Below are 23,323 nucleotides of genomic sequence, written 5' to 3' on the forward strand. Positions count from 1 at the left end.
TTGACATCTCCCACCAGGCCAAAAAACATGAACCTGAACCCTCCAAGATCCCCCCACAGTTCCCCAATAGCTGTCCCTCAACCACTCTAGACCCATCCCACAGTCCCCCTCAAGAATAAAAATAAAATGAATTCCATTCCCCACCCCCAAGAACCAGCCAATGCACCAACAACCAAGAGAATGATCTACAGAGAAAAAAGGAAGACAGAAGTAAACAGAAAACAACAATGCAAAAAAAGAAAACTAAGGACATTGCTGGTATTTTGGCCCATTCCTCCATGCGGATCTCCTCTAGAGCAGTGATGTTTTGGGGCTGTTGCTGGGCAACACGGACTTTCAACTCCCTCCAAAGATTTTCTATGGGGTTGAGATCTGGAGACTGGCTAGGCCACTCCAGGACCTTGAAATGCTTCTTACAAAGCCACTCCTTCGTTGCCCGGGCGGTGTGTTTGGGATCATTGTCATGCTGCAAGACCCAGCCATGTTTCATTTTCAATGCCCTTGCTGATGGAAGGAGGTTTTCACTCAAAATCTCACGATACATGGCCCCATTCATTCCTTCCTTTACACGTTTCAGTCGTCCTGGTCCCTTTGCAGAAAAACAGCCCCAAAGCATGATGTTTCCACCCCCATGCTTCACCGTGGGTATGGTGTTCTTTGGATGCAACTCAGCATTCTTTGTCCTCCAAACACGACGAGTTGAGTTTTTACCAAAAAGTTAGTTTGGTTTCATCTGAACATATGACATTCTCCCAATCTTCTTCTGGATCATCCAAATGCTCTCTAGCAAACTTCAAACGGGCCTGGACATGTACTGGCTTAAGTAGGGGGACACGTCTGGCACTGCAGGATGAGTCCCTGGCGGCGTAGTGTGTTACTGATGGTAGGCTTTGTTACTTTGGTCCCAGCTCTCTGCAGGTCATTCACTAGGTCCCCCCGTGTGGTTCTGGGATTTTTGCTCACCGTTCATCTGATAATTTTGAACTCACGGGGTGAGATCTTGCGTGGAGCCCCAGATCGAGGGAGATTGTCAGTGGTCTTGTATGTCTTCCATTTCCTAATAATTGCTCCCACAGTTGATTTCTTCAAACCAAGCTGCTTACCTATTGCAGATTCAGTCTTCCCAGCCTGGTGCAGGTCTACAATTTTGTTTATGGTGTCCTTTGACTGCTCTTTGGTCTTGGCCATAGTGGAGTTTGGAGTGTGACGGTTTGAGGTTGTGGACAGGTGTCTTTTATACTGATAACAAGTTCAAACAGGTGCCATTAATACAGGTAACGAGTGGAGGACAGAGGAGCCTCTTAACCTCTTGGAACACTAGGGGCAGTATTTCATTTTTGGATGAAAAAACTTTCCCGTTTTAAACAAGATATTTTGTCACGAAAAGATGCTCGACGATGCATATAATTGACAGCTTTGGAAAGAAAACACTGACGTTTCCAAAACTGCAAAGATATTATCTGTGAGTGCCACAGAACTGATTCTACAGGCGAAACCAAGATGAAACTTCAAACAGGAAATGAGCAAAATTTTTGAGCCGCTGTTTTCCATCGTCTCCTTATATGGCAGTGAATGCGCCCTGAACGAGCCTACACTTTCTGCCGTTTCCCCAAGGTGTCTGCAGCATTGTGACGTGTTTGTAGGCATATCATTGTAAGACTGGCCATAAGAGACTACATTTACCAGGTGTCCGCCCGGTGTCCTTTGTCGAAATTGGTGCGTAATCTCCAGCTGCAAGCATTCTTCCATGTGATTCAGAGGAGAGAGCAGACTTCCACGAACAATATATCATCGAAGAGATGTGAAAAACACCTTGAGGATTGATTCTAAACAACGTTTACCATGTTTCAGTTGATATTATGGAGTTTATTTGGAAAAAAGTTTGGCATTTTGATGACTGAATTTTCGTTTTTTGTTTTTGGTAGCCAAATGTGACGAACAAAACGGAGCGATTTCTCTTACACAAAGAATCTTTCAGGAAAAACTGAACATTTGCTATCTAACTGAGAGTCTCCTCATTGAAAACATCCAACGTTCTTCAAAGGTAAATTATTTTATTTGAATGCTTTTCTTGTTTTTGTGAAAATGTTGCCCGCTGAATGCTACGCTAAATGCTACGCTAGCTATCAATAATCTTACACAAATGCTTGTTTTGCTATGGTTGAAAAGCATATTTTGAAAATCTGAGATGACAGTGTTGTTAACAAAAGGCTAAGCTTGAGAGCTAATATATTTATTTCATTTAATTTGCGATTTTCATGAATAGTTAACGTTGTGTTATGCTAATGAGTTTGCAGGGATAATTACACTCCTGGATACAGGTTTTTTTCGTAGCCAAACGTGAATGACAAAACGGAGCGATTTGTCCTAAACAAATAATCTTTTTGGAAAAACTGAACATTTGCTATCTAACTGATAGTCTCCTCATTGAAAACATCTGAAGTTCTTCAAAGGTAAATGATTTTATTTGAATGCTTTTCTTGTTTTTGTGAAAATGTTGCCCGCTGAATGCTACGCTAAATGCTACGCTAGCTATCAATAATCTTACACAAATGCTTGTTTTGCTATGGTTGAAAAGCATATTTAGAAAATCTGAGATGACAGTGTTGTTAACAAAAGGCTAAGCTTGAGAGCTAGCATACTTATTTCATTTCATTTGCGATTTTCATGAATAGTTAACGTTGCGTTATGGTAATGAGCTTGAGGCTGTATTCACGATCCCGGATCTGGGATGGCTAGAATCAACAGGTTAAAGAAGAAGTTACAGGTCTGTGAGAGCCAGAAATCTTGCTTGTTTGTAGGTGACCAAATACTTTTTTTCCATCATAATTTGCAAATGAATTCATTCAAAATCCTACAATGTGATTTTCTGGATTTTTTTTCTCTCATTTTGTCTGTCATAGTTGAAGTGTACCGATGATGAAAATTACAGGCCTCTCTCATCTTTTTAAGTGGGAGAACTTATACAATTGGTGGCTGACTAAATACTTTTTTGCCCCACTGTATATTCATGTGTACAAAGGCATCAGCCTCAGGCAAACCTTCAGTGTCATTCAAACGTACTTCTTATTATTGTTTTATTTTGAATTTATTTTTTACTTTTAGCATCATTCTATCTCCCGCACAGCAACTCCACTCCCACTTGTCTCCAATTCCACATCCCAACCCTCAGCCCTTCCCACCTATCTCTGCTGGCCACCTTCTTCAGATTTCTACACAACACATACCTTTCAACTGTGCTGTGATGTTTAACGTACAATTTCAATCTATCTAATCAAATAGAATCCACAGATTGCGAGTTGAAGATAAATACTTTTACTAAGAGCATTAGTAATTGACTAACCCGGTCTCTCCAGATCTCCCATCAGTACTATTTCTAGGGTCAATTTTAGATCAATGCTATGCATTTTCAGTCATTCCTGAACCTGAGACCAGAAACAGGCTACCCAAGGGAAATACCAAAACAAATGGTCTATTGATTCTGATTCTTCAGAAAGGTATAACAAATAACATTCATTACTTGAGGCATTTTTGTTGTAAGCCCAGACAGTTGCTTATGTAGAGAGATCCTCAAGCCAAACTTTAGCTCCAGGACTATCACTAAAGGACACTGGGTTAAAGGTGTGTGTGTGTGTTTGTGTGTGTGTGTGTTTGTGGTACACTTTCACTGCAGCAGCACAGTCAGTAAAGTATGATCATTTCTCAGCAGTAAACTGAGATACACTGTTACATAACAAAAACATATAGCATATAGAATTATAAATCAGTTTTCATAGATGTCCCGCCTCTTTCTATGGTCCCATCCTTAAAGCACTGGAAGTGAATTAAAGTGGTGCATATTGGCTGACTATATTTAGGATCTGACTGAGCACAAGCTAGTGGCATACCATGCATGGACATCAACAGAGCAGAGTTTGAAACAATATAAAGTGTATTACATAGCGCACGCAGGATTATCAAGTAGATTATCAAAAGTATAAATACATTAACCAAAATAAAATATAAAAATCATGGGCACAAAAATGTAGCTCAATCTGAAGTACACAGAAAGCAGTCAAACATGCATCCAATCTAGATATTGAAGAGTTCCTCATCCAATTTGAGGTCAAAGCTCAAACGTCATTCAGAGGAGAGAGGAGGGGGATAGGGTAGGAGAGGGATGGGGAGAGAGACCACTTTGCTAGCTACAGCTCAACAGTATACTTGAGAATTGCTTGGAAAGCACAGATGCACTGACCTTGCTGAATGCAGGTGTCAGTGTTCTGACCAGAGGAACAGACAACTACTGGACCAGAAGCTAATGAGGTTCAGTATAGCAGTGCCCTCATGGGGGAGAAACAAAGTGATATTGATATTCATGATTTCATTAAAAAATATATGTCTCTTTCCAAATTAGCACTCCATTCCCAATATCATGTACCAAGTAGTATATTAAGATTACACTATATAGGGAATAGGGTGCCAGTTAAAGCCTTAGAGGGTGGAAAATGTGAAAATGAACTAAAGGATAGTGGTGGTAGATGGTCCTAAGCCTAAGGAAGGAGGCTGGATATTATATTAATTACACTGTCTATGTGAGAAGTCTTAGAATAGCTATTACATTTTTTTTTATATAAAAGGAGAATAAGAAATGGACAGCCCTCCAGCCCCGTAAATATTTGAAGCAATGTTAACTTCCCATTTTGTATCTTCAATTTAATCGCATTTTTCTCCTTTCTCCTCCTCTTCTGAGTACAAGCAGTACTGGCTTTTGGCAGCCTGCATTCTAATGAGGAAGAGAGAGCGAGGTTGTGTAACGAGGCGGTATGCTTATATAAGATGGGGGTTGTTGACAGAATGTGCAGGACCTGGGCTCTGATAGGGAAAGGGAGGCATGTGGAAAAGGAGAGAGACAGCGAAAGAGAGAGAGGAAGAAGAGGGGTGCTGCCCTTGCTAATAAGAGCTATCTGGAGAAACGCAAGCCTTGTCGGGAAAAAAGGGGGGGTGGGGTCGTAAGTAACAACTGTAGAGCATGGCACTTGCAACGCCAGGGTTGTGGGTTCGATTCCCATGGGGGACCAGTACAAATGAAAATGTTTCCACTCACTACTGTAAATCGCTCTGGATAAAAGTGTCTGCTAAATGAAAAACATTCTAGAAAGAAAAAGTAAAAGTCTGGGGGTCTTCTGATGTTAGAAAAGATTACGTACAGTACATCACCACCCAAATAAAGACATATCTGACCCTGAATATGATTCGTGAACTACTGGGTGTGTGTTTACCTCTGGCTGCTGCAAGAGATAACAGGCTCTCTCTTTAGGAGCTTTTCTTTTGGCATCCTATACTGTATTTGCGTTTGATTCTTGAAACATGACCTATTTAGATGGAATGCTAAGCAAACACAACAGCATCCATCACACCACACTGTGCATTATAAAGTTGTTTTTCCTCATACATGTATTCCTAGACATAAATATCTTACTTAACTCAATCAACACAGTCGCACTGAAGCATCACTTCAACTTTAACATACACAAGGAAAAGATTGTCTATCAAAAATATAGTCATGTGTAGTAAGCCTTTCAGTTATAGAGTACTTAATCTAGACTGCATGTTTGAATTATACAGTTGTTTATATGTAATAATATTTCAATTAGCCTACAGTCATATGTCCCGGACCTTTCAGTTATAAAGTAACTCATCGATACTAAATATTCTACAGTCATTCATATGCATCAAGCCATCGTGTAACAATATATATATATACAGAAGTTGATGAGTACTGAATTGAGCCGTCTTTCATAAGTAGCAAAGTGTTGAGTTCTATACAGTAGTTGATGAGAACATTGTTGAGCTGTCTTTCTTAGCAAACAGCATTGTTCTGTACGGCAGTAGTTGATGTGTACAGTACTGCGTTGAGTTGCCGTGTGTTCAGGTGTATTTCACTTTCACACAGAAGGTCTCCTCCGTGGTCTCCTCCTGGTTGTTGATGTAGATGAGGATCTCCTGAGCACCAGGACTTTGGCTGGGAGCGAACCGCAGCCCGATGCGGTAGGTCTCCCCTCCCCCAATCTACAGGGAAAGAACAGGGTTGTGTTCATTAGGTACCAAATGGAAGAAAAAAAGGACAAAAACAGGGACGGATTACCTGAACTCTTTCATTAAGAAACTAAAATGTTTGGTTTTCTGTTGCACAATGTTTTGTTAAGTTTAGCTACAGTGTGACAATTATATTGGGCAGACAGACCAGTTCCCTACCTTCTCCTGCTGCCACCTCCATTTTTGGGGTAATGCTGTAGTCAATTGGTTGTACTCTTGGAATGAGCAGAACTTCCTGTACAATTCTGATAACTCCATGAAGGATATAACTCTACCATTACAATTTACAATATAATTTAAGAACAAAATACCCTTTTCAAAAATCTTTTCCAGAAATACAGGTATTTTATCAACCAGCACATTTCAGTTCAACCGTAATATTTGTTCTCTTTTCAGGGTGATGAAATTGAAATTGTAGCCAGCTATGCAATGCTTGTTTCAATTAATAAAAAATGAGACATGGCAATCTGCACAAAGACAAAAATGATTTTTTTTTTAAATGCATGAGCATTTCTTAGTAATCTACTTGAGAAGCAATTAGGGTTCAAGTAAAACTTTTGAATAAGTGAAGCTTTTAGAGAGGTTTAGTGCTTTTATATTTAATAATCTCAACCCACCCAATTCATATTTATTATATAGATAGGCACGCTTTATTTTATCTGGTTTAGCATCACAGATGAAGTTAAATATTTTTTGCTCATGATTTGAAAAACTAAATCATCAGGAGTAGGCAGCACCATAAGTAAGTGAGTAAATGGAGATATGACTAAGGAGTTAATCAGTTAATCAGCTTATTTATATATTTTGTGATATGAATACCAAGTTGTTAAGGGAATTTTTTTAATCAATAATGACTAATTATGTATACATTTCAATCAGGACTGACTAATCAGAATACTATTATGTTACTGTATATGTATGAATTTTCTTTCAAATCCTAGTACTGAATATAATGTGTGTAAATATAATCAAGAATTAGAACAATGACTGTCTGTTCCTTGGTAGAAATGAATGAACTATATCGCCAGACTGGCTAGAATGCTTATCTACACAGGCTGGCCTTGGCTCTAGATGATGTGGGAAGGCTTGAGAACTATACAGCCTTTCTACCAGTGTCAAGAAGAGACGGAACATTTAGAAAACGCTGATGTCATTTTCAGTTTATAATCTGTGGTAAAATGTATCATGAGCAGTACTCTCGAGAATAAAAGCTGCTGGTTGATTTTAAAGACTGATCTCTGTACATTTTATACAAATAAGGGTCTTACAAATTCTTATGAATTGACAGAGTGTTTAATTTTAATTGGGTATTAAAACATAGAGGAATTTAATTCCTGTAACACAAGTCGATCCACTTCACCATCAGCCCGTTGTATAGGTAAACTGCAGGGTAATGTAAAAGTTGTATTTTTTAAAGATCCAATAAGTAATATTGTACACATCATAATTAGGTTTTAGTCCAGAAAGGTTATCCAGATCTTCAATGAGACATTGCAGGGATTTAGTTTGCATACTTAATATAAAACTTGAGTCATTGGCATACATGGACACCTTTGTTTTTAAACCTTGAATTTCTAATCCTCTAATGTTGTTATTGGTTCTGATTTTAATAGCTAGCATTTCAATGGCCATAACGAATAGATATGTTGACAGCAGACACCCTTGTTTAACTGTTCTTGACAATTCAAAACTCTCCGAGAAGTAGCCGTTATTTACTATATTACACCTGGGGTTGCTGTACATTATTTTTACCCATTTTATTAGAGAATCACAGAAATTGAAAAAATCCAGGCATTTATAAATAAAATCCAGTTTTACTTTATCAAATGCCTTTTCAAAATCCGCTTTAAATACCAGGCCTGGCTTCTTATATGTTTCATGATCTTCTATTATTTCTAGTAGTTGTCGTTTATTATCTCCAATGTATCGTCCATGTAAAACAAAACAGGTAAAAACCCTTTAAATTCTGAGTGCTATGCATTTCGCTAGTATTTGACGTGCAAGGGGCCTCCAGTTTTTTTTTTAGATAGAATGGGTCTTTATATTTGCCATCCGAGTCTTGTTTTAATAATAGAGATATCAGACCTTCCTGCTGAGTACCTGACAGACTACAATTTCTAACAACGGAGCTTTCAGTAGATCAAAAAAGCCTTGATATGCCTCTCGGTATGTCATCAACCCCTGGGTTTTTACAGACAAAGGGTTTAATAGCCTTAAAAAGTTATTCCTCTGTAATTTGGCCTTCGCACTGATCTTTCTGTAAATTTGTTAATTTTCCATTTTTTATATTATTTGGAAAGAATTCCCTTACCGTAATCTTCATTCAGTGGGAGAGGATGAGACGGAAAAGAGAACATCCGCCTAAAATATTTAGGTTCCTCTTTTAAAATATAATTCTGAGAATAATAGATGACTGTCTTCAGTAACAAGTTTCTGCAAATTATTTTTGTTAGAGTTCCTGTATTGGAGATTTTGGAAGAATGTTGTGCAATTTTCTCCATATTCCATCCAGTTTGCTTTAGATCGTTCTTGAATAAAATCCTCAAGTTCTTTTTGTTTTTCTTCCAACTTATTTTGCATCTCTGTAGTATTGTTTATATTGCTATCTACCTGTACTATTAGTCCATGGATTTCCCTTGTTCGTCTTGTCTCTTTAGCCAGAAACTGCTTTTTAAATTTTTTATTATTGATGAATATTGAATTGAATGACCTCTGAAGATACATTTAGGATTCCCAAACAATAAGGGGATTTGCTGCACCTATATTATACTGGAAAAATTGAGTTATAAATGATTTTGTCTTATTTTTAACTAAGTTGTCCTCCAGTAAACTTTGATTAAATTTCCAATATCTCCGTCCACATGGAAATAGTTATGTGAATGCAAATTAGATGAACCGATCGCATCGCATTCCGACTCCTATTAAAACTTTTTTAACCTTTGATGCAAGAGAGAAAGAGACAAGAAAGTGGTTAAGACGACTAGCTTGATTAAGTCTCCTCCACGTATATTTCACTAGGTTGGGGTTTTTTAGTCTCCAAATATCCACTATTTCTAATGTGTCCATAATAATTGTGATTTCCTTAAGGGCACGGTGATGATAGTTTGTAGAGTTGAGGTACTTAACACTGTGTTATAGTCTCCTACCATAATGACTTGTTGCCTGTAAATTCAATAAATTGGTATAAATGTTTTCAAAGAAGTATGGATCATCCTGATTTGGACCATATAGATTAAATGAGCCAAATCTCTTATTTCATCCACTTTCATATTCAAAAGGATCCACCTTCCTTGCGAGTCATTCCTGACTATTTGCACATTCAGATCGAAATTGTTGTTAATTAATATCATCACACCTTTTGGGTTACTTTGTCCATGACAGAAAATGATTCCACCACCCCATTCCTTTTTCCACACAACTCCATCTAAGGATGTAGAGTGAGTTTCCTGTAAACAGTATGTTAAATTCCTTTTAGCCACATAAAGACTGAACTTTTTTTATAATCTGCTATAATTATAACTGGCTATACTTATTTCACCCCTTACCGTTAACTAGATACTATTCTCAGTATAAATTGACCATAATTTGTGTTTGTGAAGTTACTGCCATCAGAGGTGATATGACGGTCAAAATTTGAGCTTTCAAATGTCTGTTATTTAGAATTCAAGAAATAGGTTCTTGCAATATGTGTTTTATTCCCTTGCCTGTTTGCCTGTGAGCCAATGACACACACGTTAGAACATTGAGACAAGATATTATGTGTGTACGAAATCTGAGTAGGTTGATGTGTATGATATTGGATGTGATTTGGTGAGAGTGTGTGCGATGTCTGTATAAGAGTAAGACTATAATGTGTGATGTCCAAATAAATAATAACTCTGTGAATTTGCATGGTTGAGTGTCTATGTGTGTAACATTTAGTGCGTATAGCCTTGATATTCATGATGATAATTGTAATCCATATTGTATCACCGTCATAGTGGCGTCATAATTATCTTTAACATCATTGAAAAACACATCCCAGCATTTCCATAGCAATTGACGTTTCACATGATCATGAAAGAGACCTTGAATTACTCGGCTAGAGACGGCTTCACTACAGTACAAATGTATTCCGTAAAATAGGTCATTATTCCCCAATTCTGATATCTTCTCCTTTTCTTGTTGTAAACTTGAAGACAAATACAGTATAAAGATAGACAAACAAGACACATTCAATTACTGAACCCGACCCTGGACATATCTCTTCTTTTATACTGTGTCTTCAGAAAGTATTCACACCCCTTAACTATTTCCAAATGTTGTTTTCTTACAGCCTGAATCTAAAATGGATTAAATTGAGACTTTGTGTCACTGGCCGACACACAATACCCGATAATGTCAAAGTAAAATTGTAAGGCTGAAATGTCTTGTCAAGTATTCAACCCCTTCGTTATGGCAAGCCTAAACAAGTTCAGGATTAAAAATGTGCTTAACAAGTCACATAATAAGTTGCATGGACTCTGTATGCAATAATAGTGTTTAACATTGTTTTTCAACGACTACCTAATTTCACACATACAGATAATTATAAGGCCCCTCAGTCGAGCAGTGAATTTTAAACATAGTCTCAGTCTCAACCACAGAAACCAGGGAGGTTTTCCAATGCCTCACATAGAAGGGCACCTAAAAAAAGGCAGACATTGAAGCTACTTCGAGTATGATGAAGTTATTAATTACACGTTGGATGGTGTATGAAAACACCCAGTCACCACAAAGAAACAGGCATCCTTCCTAACTAGTTTCCAGAGAGGAAGTAAAACGATCAGGGATTTCACCATGAGGTCAATAGTGACTTTAAAACCGTTATAGTTTAATGGAGGAGAAAACTGAGTGTTACGGATACAGTTATCCTGTGTGTGTGTGTGTATCCTGTGTGTGTGTTTCTTTTCTCTCCTTCTCCCCTCACAGGTGAAAATCATCACTCCCCAATCAATCATCAATCAGAAGACACACCTCCTCCAATTTCCTGACCTATCACAGTTCCTTCCCCATGGTTTAAAAACCCCATTTGTTTGTTCTAGAGCCCACCAGCTCAGCTCAGCTCAATCTCTCTGTAAATGCCATGTCTGTAGGTCTCTGTGTTTCACTCTCGCTTTGTGTCGTAACCTCTCTTTTGTTTAAGCACCTCATAGCACTTTGTCATCACCTGTGAGTATTGTTTTTGGTTATGGTGTTTGTGTTTGATTGCTGGTGGAAAAGGGGGAAACCAAGACAAGTCGCCCATGGGCATACACTACCCGTAGGTGAACTTTGTTAAATACACTAGTTAGAACTGGGCGGACCACCCACTGTATTTTTGGTTAGTTAGTTAGCTGTTGTTAAAGTAGGCTAGTCTAGCTTAGGGGTGTTTTTGAATACTTATTGTTTCTTTCCTTGGGTCCAGCTCAGCCCCTTTTCCTGCTCCCCCCATTACCGTGTGTTTATAAATAAACCTAGAGTTTGACGGTAGATTTCAGTTGTCGTGCTTATTTCGTTCACACTTTTCCTTTGTCACAATAATAATTTGCATGAGTTATGTTACGAGTCTCATTACCATCCCCCCTAGACTGTCGGGCCAAAAGGGATTCGTAACACTGAGGATGGATCAACAACATTGTAGTTACTCCACAAAACTAACTTAACTGACAGGGTGAAAAGAAAGAAGCCTGTACAGGATAAAAAAATATTCCAAAAATATTCCAAAACATGCAATAAGGCACTAAAGTAAAACTGCTAGAAATGTGGGAAACAAATGATATTTTTGTCCAGAATACAAGCATTATGTTTGGGGCAAATCCAACACAACTCATCACAGAGTACAATTCTTTATATTTTCAAGCATGGTGGTGGCTGCATCATGTTATGGGTATGCTTGTCATCGGCAAGGACTAGGAAGTTTCTGTATTTCATTTTACACATTTGCAAAAAGCATGTTTTCACTTTGTCATTATGGGTTATGGTATGTAGATGGGTGAAGTTATTATTTTTTAATCCCTTTTGAATTCAGGCTGTAACACAACAAAATGTCCAATAAGTCAAGGGGTATGAGAACTTTCAGAATGCACTGAAACCCTAATATTCTAAATTACATTTAAAAGAAGCATGTGTGATGCGTTTTTTGAACATTGCTTTTTAGGTGTATTTCACCAGAGTACTATAGTATATTGTTTATAATCTTCTGCCTATATTTACGCCACTTGACTGTGATTACAACACATAACGTCTAGGGATGTGTGGCGATACGACAACAATAGATTTGTGTAAAACCTCAAATCAACAAAACGGTTTGCCACAATAATTGGCTCATTAGAGAAAAGTCAACCAGAATTAGAGTCATTTTGTAAAAAAGGGAAATTGTTTTCTACAACACCTGGTGTTCCCACCATAAATTGAAAGCTCGTGAAACTACATGCTCTTGTATTGTTTTCTTCCTCCAAATTAACTACAGCCAGTGTGTTGTGTTGTGCTTTGATTATTAGCGGAATTCATATGGTTATCGTTTGTTTGCGGCTCGCCACTCTGTTCATAAGGTCTTATTTGGACATTTTAATAAAAACTAATTTCCAATGATGCATTCCACGTAATGGCCAGCTAAAATATATGGTTCAATGTGTGAGATTTATCCGGTAATTTCTGGAAAACTATAATATTGATCCTTGCTCTGCTTTTTTTGCTTCCCAAATGTTTTTATTATGGCAGCGTAGTTAGTTTTTGTCGTAGGGAAAATTACTCTATTCAAAGTTAAGATATAAACCCCATAAATTGTTTCAAGAGCATTGAGCCTGAAGCTAAGTTGACTAAATGGAAAACACAGTTGGTTATTTTTCTTGCCCCTCTCTCTCCCTCTGTCTCTCTCTATTTATATATATCATGTACACTGAGTAAACAAAACATTAAGAACACCTGCTCTTTCCATGACATAGACTGACCAGGTGGAAGCTAGGATCCCTTATTGATGTCACTTGTTAAATCCACTCCAATCATTCTAGGGGAGAAAACTGGTAAAAAAAAATAGACAATTTAGACATGGATTGTGTATGTATGCCATTCAGAGGGTGAATGGGCAAGACAAAAGATTTAAGTGCCTTTAATTGGGGCATGGTAGTACTGTAGGTGCCAGGCACATCGGTTTGAGTGTGTCAAGAACTGCAACGCTGCTGGATTTTTTATGCTCAACAGTTTCTCGTGTGTATCAAGAATGTTCCACCACCCCAAGGACAATCAGCCAACTTGACAACTGTGGGAAGCATTGTAGTCACATGGGACAGCCTCCCAGTGGAACACTTTCAACACCTTGTCGAGTCCATGCCCCAACGAATTGAGACTATTCTGATAAAAAGCGGTCCAACTCAATATTAGGAAGTTGTTCCTAATGTTTTGTAGATTCAGTGCATATAAATATAATAGTCTGTTTTGTATGTAAATATGATTAAAGTGACTCTGTACATAGGGCAGCAGTCTCTAAGGTGCAAGTTAGAGTACTGGGTGGTAGCTGGCTAGAATGGTGCCTGTTTAACAGTCTGATAACGTGGAGGAAAGAGCTGTGTCACTCTCTCGATCCCGGTTTTGATGCACCTGTAATGCCTTCTAGATGGTAGTGGGGCGAACAGGCCGTGGCTCTGATGGAGGAGGTCCTTGATGAACTTCTTGGCCTTCCTGAACTTCTTGGCCTTCCTGAACTTCTTGGCCTTCCTGTGACACTGGTTGCTGTAGATGTCCTGGAGGGAAGGCAGTGTTCCCCAGTGATGCATTGACCGCACCACCCTCTGGAGAGCCCTGCGGATCCGGACGGTGGAATTGTGTACCAGGCGGTGATACAGCCCAACAGGAGGCGCCTTAATGGTCCATCTGTCCAAGTTCATGAAGGTCTTAGGGGCCAAGACAAATGTCTTCAGCATCCTGAGGTTGAAGAAGCGCTGTTGCACCTTCTTCACTACATTGTTTGTGTGAAGAAGGCTGTTGGTAATCAGGCCTAGCACTGTTGTGTTGTCAGCAAACTTGATGATTGAGTTGGAGATGTGCGTGGCCACGCAGTCATTGGTGAACAGGGAGTACAGGAGGGGGCTGAGTACGCACCCTTCAGTGGCCCCCGTGTTGAGGATCAGAGTGGCGGAGGTGTTGTTGCCTACCTTCACCACTTGGGGTCGGCACGTCAGGAAGTCCAGGACCCAGTTGCACAGGGAGGGTTTCAGACCCAGGGCCCTGAGCTTAGTGATGAGCTTGCAGGGTGAGCTGTAGTTGATGAACAGCATTCTTACAAACTGTACATATTTCTCTTTTCCAGGTGGGATAGGGCAGTGTGAAGAACAATGGAGATTGCGTGGTCCGTCGATCTGTTGGGGCAAATTGTAGCACTTCATAATGACAGAAGTGAGTGCTAAGAGGCGATAATCATTTCGTTCAGTTACCTTCGCTTTCTTGGGTACAGGAACAATAGTGGACATCTTGAAGAAAGTGGGGACAACAGATTGGGATATGGAATATGAAATATGTCCGTAAACACATAAACTAACGACTTGTTAGTGTCACTGGTCTATCCCAGAGCCAATAACTACAGAGAGGCAGAAGTTCTTTCCAGTGTCAGTAATGAATACGGTCCAGGTCCAATACGACAACCGATTCATGTTTGAAAATAGAAAAGGATGGTCTCCCCCCCCCCCTCCCTCCCATTCTCTCTCACTCTCTTTTCCTCTCTCTCCCTGTTGCTCTCCCTCCCTCCGTTCCTCATTAAATGTCAGTTTGAACAGAGACCTGACCAGAGGGCAGTGTTGTGCTTTGTAGTGGTGCTCACCTCAAAACTGTCCTCTTTAAACTGAAGCAGGTCAGGGTGGTCTGACCGTAACAGGAGGACACGGCTGGTGGGGTAGGGGTTGGTGTAAGTGATCTTCCGTGTGCTCCCCCGACCCCCTCCCACAGGTGCACACATTTCAAAAGCCTGCCAGAAGAGAGATATCAGTTAAGATCAGTTAAGCCTCCTCAGAATTGTATCCTTAACCATTAAGGGGGAATAAAAAAACAGACCTTAGATCAAGTCTGTGGGAGAAACTAAATGATAGAAACACACAACACTCCTAGTAGAAACAAGCCCTGAGAAACAGGTCTAGGATCAGTTTAGTTTTGATCAGATCCTAAACTCAACCATTAGGGGGAAAAAAACAGGGGAAAAATGACTTTAGATCTGTCTGTAAAGAAGAAGAAAAATGAAATACGAGACAAGAGACAAATCCAAATGGTGCAAAATAATTAATATCAATGAAGAATGCAACAGAAAGACACATGACATTTGAAGCAAATAGCTGGTATGGATGAAACAGAGTCTTATTCATTAGGCACCGAACTGAACAAAATGGACTGAAACAGGGATGGACTACTACCTGAACATAACCAATAAGAAACGCTCGTTTTCCTTTTCCATTGCTAAACTATTTTCTACGCGTGCACTAATGAATATGAAACCCTATCTGTTCATCTTTCGCCCCTGAGAGATAAAGGAGACGGGGCACACTATCAGATTGTGAATCTAAAATCACTTAGGTGATTATATCAATGTTTAGAAGAAGGTGCCCAGATTGACAATACAGAGAGATAAAACACTGTCAGAACCATTGAGGATCAAAGTCACATAACATTATGTGCATATAAATTTGTACAATCTCACAGATGCACCAAAAACATATGATACTGTTATTGTGAGCTCCACAAAGATCTCACATAAACAGTCTCTTCATTCATAATTTAGCAGAGGATCATAACAGTGGAGAGAAACCAAATAATGTTATTTTGGGTGTGTTTCTTGTCATCGTGACATCATAAGGGGAATAAGGGTTCCACTGCATTGCACACATCTTTGTGAGACTGCACTGCACCATTCAATCGTTCAGACAGTTTCACTACCCATCTAGGAGATACTGTATGCTAAGGTTATTACAGCCAAACTACAGGAGACACCTTTAAAGAGCATGGCACAAATTCCAAATGGCACCGTATTCACTATATAGTGCACTACTTTTGGCCAGGACCCATGGTGCTCTGGTTAAAAGTAGTGCACTATGTAGTAGAATATAGGGTTGCCATTTGGGACGCAGTCCATGTCTTCACCCAGACATCTCCGTTGCCAGGAATCCCTCTCGTTCCCTCTTCCTCTCTCTCCCTCCCTCTCTTTATCTCGCTCTCCTTAAACTGCAGGTGTCCTCTATTGAGCATTTTTTGCGGACACATTATCCTGCTTTGAGCCGCAGCGCAAGCGTCTGAGTGAGTGTGTGTGTAATAGGTCCATATGTCGGTGTGTGTGAGTGTGAATAAGTGTCTATGTGAGAAAGACAGAATGAAAGACTGTATGGGAGAAAGAGCCAAAGACAAAGAGAGCAAGAGAGAGAGAGAGAAAAAGATAGAGAGATGGATAGATACTGAGAGAGAGTGAGAGGCAGGCAGATGGATAGATACTGAGAGAGAGAGAGAGAGAGAGAGAGAGACAGAGACAGAGACAGAGAGAGAGAGAGAGAGAGAGAGAGAGACAGAGACAGAGACAGAGACAGAGACAGAGACAGAGACAGAGAGAGAGAGAGAGAGAGAGAGAGAGAAGAGAGAGAGAGAGAGAGAGGCAGACAAAGACAGAGCTTCAGTGGGTGGTTTCACCTTGGAGAGGATGGGCAGGCGACAGGTGAGGCTGAGGAGCCAGCAGGACACCAGCGTGTGTTGCTCCACGTCCACCACGGTGAGGTAGCAGAAGCGGCTGCCCGCCCGCAACGGACACACACACAGCTGCAGGTCCTGTACCACACCCGGGAGGAGGACAAACACCTCCGCTGGGTCCACCTGGGAGGGGACGAGGGAGGGAGAGAGAAGGAGGGAAAAGGGGAGAGGAACATTGCTCCCATTCAACCTGCTCAAAACACAGAACCTGCTCGATGGGTTCAACAGCCTTTGTAGGACTCTCACTCATGTAACAATACATACTACAGTCAGATTACCTGCTAAGAGCAACAAAATAATACATTGAAATATAGTCTTTCAAATATATACTAGAGCCAGCCTCTAAATCAGTTATTCATTAAATATTTATCTTTGGTGAAAACATATAAAACATACATATCATTCTCTACAGTGAGCATGACTGTATTCCATTCTGACAACAGCCCATAGGATTCTAGTCAAAAGTAGGGCACTATGGAGTGAATAGGGTGCAATTTTGGACACACAGCCTAACTTTATCAACGAGAGTGGCAGAGACACCGGACAGCCAGTTGTACCTTGAGCTCTTGTGGGTGCGAGGTGTAACACCGGACCTTCCGGGTGGCTTGGGTGCCCCGTATCAGCAGTGATTGACAGGTCCGCTGGCCAGTCACACAGCTGATATCCACCCGTTGCAGGAAGTGCACATATACTTGCCAGACTTGGGCGGGCACCGCCAGCCACTTATCACTATGGAGACATCAGACGAGAAAACAATTAGGTCTCAGAGCGACTCATAATGAGAGAAGGAGGGGCGGAACTAATGATGAGGTGATTTATCTCTGTGGTGATAAGAGACATCAACATTTTATTAATTTTTGAGCACCTCGTCTGATAGCGGGGCTACATCCCAAATGGCACCCTATTCCCTATAAAGTGCACTACTTTTAACCAGAGCTCTAAGGGCCTTGGTCGAAAGTGGTGAACTATATAAGGAACGGGTGTGATTTGTGACGCAGCCCCGGGCTAGGAGAAATCATAGGAATCATTTTCATTGCGTCGAGTTCCAGTTGACTCTAATAATGGTGATTCCAGAATGAGCTGTGGCTATGGAGGTCAAAGGATGCCCCTTAAGCCTAATCATCCCTCCCCTGAGATTACAGGCCGGGGAGAAGACAGAAGTCAGCCTGTTCGGAGATTGATGAGGAAAATGGATTCTGCCATGTGAAGCAATCAGCCCGGTGAATCCGACATACTGATTAAATCAATGAGATTAAGGCCCCGCATGAGCAATCTAATCAGAGGATCATCGCCGGAACCAACGGCTATCAGTTTCATCCACACTGGGAAGGGTAGGATGGGGTGTGTGCGTGTGTCAGTAGCGAACCGTTTATTAGGGCATTTGGGGCGGCGACGCGATTGGTCTAAAAATGTATAAAACAAATAGTACAAATGTATTATTTGTACAATTTATATGGATCCAATTCTTTTGTGCACAATTTATATGGATTATGCTTAAAATGCTCATAAAAGTGTGGTAAATGTGTTTACATTTTACTGTTTAAAAAATATATTGTTCAAAATAAGCTGTTCAGTACTACTCTGCCAGCAGCAGCCTGGTGCCCAGTGCTCGGATTGCATTGCCAGCGTTTACATTGCTTGTTATGTGGCTGGGGGGGGGGTTCAAGTCAATGCACAACGTAAACGGACAACAGTCGAACTTTCTCACAGACCTGTTAGGACAAAAAAAGCCCAGCTCTATGGCTGTCAGCAACACTTTGTTTCCCCTGCTGTTCATTAGATGCTTACTAGTGGCGACATGATGTGTGGACTAAAACAAAATAAAACTGGGTGTGTCACAAAGCATGATCAACTTAATTAGCCAGCTACAGTAATTAGCTACCGGTAGTTTGCCATCTCGCATGCCAGTGTAGAAATGTAGAAATCACTCTACCATTTCCTGGTTGAAAAATTCTAAATGGTTTGCCTCATTTTATTTACCAGTTTATTTGACAAAAGAAGGGAGTATAGAGTAAAGAATCACTGTACCATCTAAACCGCTGTTAAATATATTTTCCATAACCAAAAATATTTTATTTTCAGCTGTTTTGAAGCTGGTGTAAAAAAAATGACATTAAGAGACGCAAAAAGAAATTTCATGGGTAGCATAGATTTAGTGCAGTTAGAACATATATACAGCTCCTTAGACTTGCTTTCAATGAGAATGACAGATACAGTAGCAGTCAAAAGTTAGGACATACCTACCCAGTCCAGGGTTTTTCTTTATTTTTACTATTTTCTACATTGAATAATAATAGTGAAGACATCAAACTATGAAATAACACATGGAATCATGTAGTAATAAAAAAAGTGAGTATTTAAACTAGCCACCCTTTGCCTTGATGACAGCTTTGCGCACTCTTGGCATTCTCTTAACCAGCTCATGAGGTGGAATGCATTTCAGTTAACAGGTGTGCCTTGTTAAAAGTTAATTGGTGGAATTTCTTTCCTTCTTAATGCGTTTGAGCCAATCAGTTGTGTTATGACAAGTTATGGGTGGTATACAGAAGATAACCCTATTTGGTAACAGACCAAATCCATATTATACAGCTCAAATAAGCAAAGAGAAACGACAGTGCATCATTACTTTAAGACATGAAGATCAGTCAATACGGAACATTTCAAGGACTTTGAAAGTTTCTTCAAGTGCAAACACAATAACCACTCAGTGCTATGATGATACTGGCCCTCATGAGGAGAAGTTCATTAGAGTTAACTGCAACACAGATCGAAGCCCAAATAAATGCTTCACAGAGTTCAAGTAACAGACACATCTCAACATCAACTGTTCAGAACAGACTGCGTGAATCAGGCCTTCATGGTCGAATTGATGCAAAGAAACTACTACTAAAGGACAACAATAATAAGAAGAGACTTGCTTGGGCCAAGAAACATGAGCAATGGACATTAGACTGGTGGAAATCTGTCCTTTGGTTTGATGAGTCCACATTTGAGTTTTTGGTTCCAACCGCCGTGCCTTTGTGAGACACAGAGGTGATGAGAACGAATGATCTCCGCACATGTGGTTCCCACCGAGGAAGTGTGATGGTGTGGGGGTGATTTGCTGGTTACACTGTCTGTGATTTATTTAGAATTCAAGGCACACTTAACCAGCATGGCTACAATAGCATTCTGCAGCGATACGCCATCCTATCTGTTTTGCGTTTAGTGGTATTATTTATCGTATCATTTATTTTTCAACAGGACAATGACCCTTCACACCTTCAGGTTGTGTAAGGGCTAATTGAACAAGAAGGAGAGTGATCGCGTGCTGCATCAGATGACCTGGCCTCCACAATCACCTGGCCTCAACCGAATTGAGATGGTTTGGGATGAGTTGGACCGCAGAGTGAAGGAAAAGCAGCCAAAAAGTGCTCAGCATATGTGGGAACTCCTTCAAGACTGTTGGAAAAGCATTCCAGGTGAAGCTGGTTGAGAGAATGCCAAGAGTGTGCAAAGCTGTCATCAAGGCAAAGGGTGGTTATTTTGAAGAATCACTTTTTTGGTGTTATACATGATTCCATATGTGTTTTTTCATAGTTTTTATGTCTTCACTATTATTCTACAATGTAGAAAATAGTAAAAATGAAGAAAAACCCTTGAATGAGTAGGTTTGTCCAAAGGTATCTAAATACTCTCAGACCATGACAAACAAGATTCTCTGATCTGAATGCCAAGCGTCACGTCTGGAGGAAACCTGGCACCATCCCTACGGTGAAGCATGGTGGTGGCAACATCATGCTTTGGGGATGTTATTCAGCGGCAGGAACTGGGAGACTAGTCAGGATAAAAGGAAAGAAATGTTGCCCATCCTACGTCAATGGGCTGCGCGGTGCATTCTGGGTGATTCTGGGACAAAGAACGCTCTCCTTCAAGGAGTGAATGAGAATCTATTGGGCACTAGCTGAAAAACCCAACATTACCAAGAAGAACAACATTACAAATCTGTTATGAGATGTGAGATCTGTTCTGAAATAGACAAATCCACTCATTTGAAGGGGTGTCCACATACTTTTGTATATATAGTGTATGGTGGGGGAGGAATAATGGTCGGGAACTGTTTTTCATGGTTCGGGCTAGGCCCCTTAGTTCCATTGAAGGGCCATCTTCAGCATACAATGACATTCTAGCCAATTCTGTGCTTCTACGTTTGTGGAAACAGTTTGGGGAAGGCCTTTCCTGTTTCAGCATGACAATGCCCCTGTGCACAAAGCAAGGTCCATACAGAAATGGTTTGTTGAAACCGGTGTGGAAGAACTTGACTGACCTGCACAGAGCACTGACCTCAACCGCATCAAACACATTGGGATGAATTGGAACGGCAACTGCAAGCCAGGCCTAATCGTCCAACATCAGTGCCCGACCTCACTAATGCTCGTGGCTGAATGGAAACAAGTCCCCGCAGCAATGTTCCGACATCTAGTGGAAAGCCTTCCCAGAAGAACTGAGGCTGTTATAGCAGCAAAGGGGGAACCAACTCCATACTAATGCCCATAATCTTTATAATGAGATGTTCAACGAGCAGGTGTCGACGTGTAGTGTATCTATGTGTGCATGTGTTGTGTGTGTGTGTGCTTATGTAGAATACATACGTGAACACTGTGACGAAGAACTTTCGGATTTGCGGGCTCGGACTGCCCGGCACTTTTAAATACACATCTTGAGGCTCCCCTTGTGCCTGTCAAAGAGAAATCACATTGAGGTTTATTGAAGCATTTTGTGGAAATCCACTCTTTCGTGGAATGTTTTCAGTGGCCGATACCCATGTTATGCAATTACAAATGTCTTCGAAACACAGCAGTTAGCCTCTTTTTGAATTCTGAAACCTTGCACATTTTAGTTTTCCTTAGCAAATCAGTTCCATAATTTAGTATCCATTCCTCGGGGAACACCTTTCCGTTTCATCCCAGCACTAACAATTTAGATTAAACTCATCAAGGGCTCGGTGAACAGATGATTAGTGCTGGGATAGAAAAAAATGTGAACCCCCTGAGGTTACCCCCGGGAAATGGAGTGAGAGCTGCCGTCGTAATTAACTCACACACCCCAGTTTTAGTGCTGGCCCGATTATCAGAGCAAATTATTCCATTCATTCTCTTACCAACATCTTTGTTTCACAGATGACGTTGGGGTCACTGCAGCGCACTGAGATCTGAGACCCAGCATCTGTGTCTCCAACTGGTGGCCCCGGCCGGGCCAACACGCCAGACAGAGAGAGAGAGAACATTGTAGAGAGAGAGAGAGATAGAGGGGGATAAAAGAGAGGAAGAGAGAACAAACTGAGCATTTAGTGGACAACTGGTGACGAGTGTGTGTGTGTATGTACAGTATGTGTGAGTGTCTGCGATTGCATTGTGTGTGTGTTAGCATGTCTGTCTATTTGTGTGTGTGTGTATGTGTGTGTGTGTGTGTGTGTGTGTAGCTAGGCTAATGGGGCTAATAGTGGGCACCTGGCGTTCTCTCCAAGGAGGGAAGGCGCAGGGCCTTCTTCAGAAAGGACAACTCTGGCTGGTAGAAGCGGAATGTCTGGTCAATGACGTGAGGCGTGGGCTCCACGCTCACCTGGCAGATGGCCAGCGGCTTACCATCCTCTGCCCTGAATGTCACCTGCGAGTAGGGTTGGGGAGAGGGAAGGGTGGACGACAAAGGAAAGTGGAGATTTCATATTGAAAAATAATAATGCTGTAGCGTTAGTAAACAATGGATTATCGTGGATGCTGTCACTACTGGCCCACATAGACAACTCAAGCTAAGAGCAATTTAAGGTAATTTATATATAGCAGTCTTGATACAGTTACAATAAACTTAAAACATATACTATTTGAACCCAAGTCTGGTATTGATACACATTGTTATAGAGTGCAAAGACAGGACCTCTCATCTGCGTTATCACACATACAGTACTGCTGCTGTGAGAAGGATTTCTGTCTGTCAGAGGTCAGTTTCCATTTAACCCACTGTCCCAGTGAAACTGACACACAACCCCAACAGCTGTCAGCAGGCCAACACTAACACAACCCACAGCACTTTCAGACGCATCATCAAAGGGGGACAGAAACTTGGGCCTGTAGGTAATCGGGGGCACACAATGTGTTTAAAGTCAGGCTTGACTGTGTTTGAGAGTCTCGCTTTAACAATATACTGAATGTGATGATAGATTGGGTTCGCATATGTTATCATGACGTGTTTAGCAGGTACTATTGGGCATAAGTCCAGCCGATTTCAGAATTGATAGTGTAGGTCAAAAGAGGGTTGTTGGCACAAGACAGTTATAAAGCATTATATACCTGTAGGCTTTAAGTAGTGTTACCTTAGTTCTTATCCAGAAATGTTGAGCATTTGGTTGAGTGTGCATGGAGTGCCCAATGACAGGGTTTGCACTATTCCATTTATTCCAATGCGTCAGGCAATCAAGTGCAGCAAAACCTACTTGTCCCACACTGTTATAACAATGCGAGTGTCTATGGAACTACAGTACCATGTAAACACATAG

General features: G+C 40.7%; 1 protein-coding gene across 1 annotated transcript in view; it reads right to left on the reverse strand.

The window, feature by feature from the left end:
* Positions 1–3,299: 3,299 nt before the first annotated feature.
* Positions 3,300–23,323, reverse strand: part of LOC135528175 (nephrocystin-4-like) — a 203,596-nt gene continuing 183,572 nt past the window's right edge. Inside the window, exons 23-29 of the mRNA XM_064957075.1 lie at positions 22,281–22,437; positions 21,932–22,008; positions 21,423–21,508; positions 17,349–17,520; positions 16,735–16,914; positions 14,891–15,034; positions 3,300–6,051 (exon numbers count right to left, since the gene is read on the reverse strand). Of these exons, the coding sequence (XP_064813147.1) occupies positions 5,911–6,051; positions 14,891–15,034; positions 16,735–16,914; positions 17,349–17,520; positions 21,423–21,508; positions 21,932–22,008; positions 22,281–22,437 (957 nt within the window). The 3' untranslated portion in view covers positions 3,300–5,910. The remainder of the gene's footprint in view (positions 6,052–14,890; positions 15,035–16,734; positions 16,915–17,348; positions 17,521–21,422; positions 21,509–21,931; positions 22,009–22,280; positions 22,438–23,323) is intronic.

Source organism: Oncorhynchus masou, chromosome 33 (genome assembly GCF_036934945.1).
Source record: "Oncorhynchus masou masou isolate Uvic2021 chromosome 33, UVic_Omas_1.1, whole genome shotgun sequence".
Lineage (NCBI taxonomy): Eukaryota > Metazoa > Chordata > Actinopteri > Salmoniformes > Salmonidae > Oncorhynchus > Oncorhynchus masou.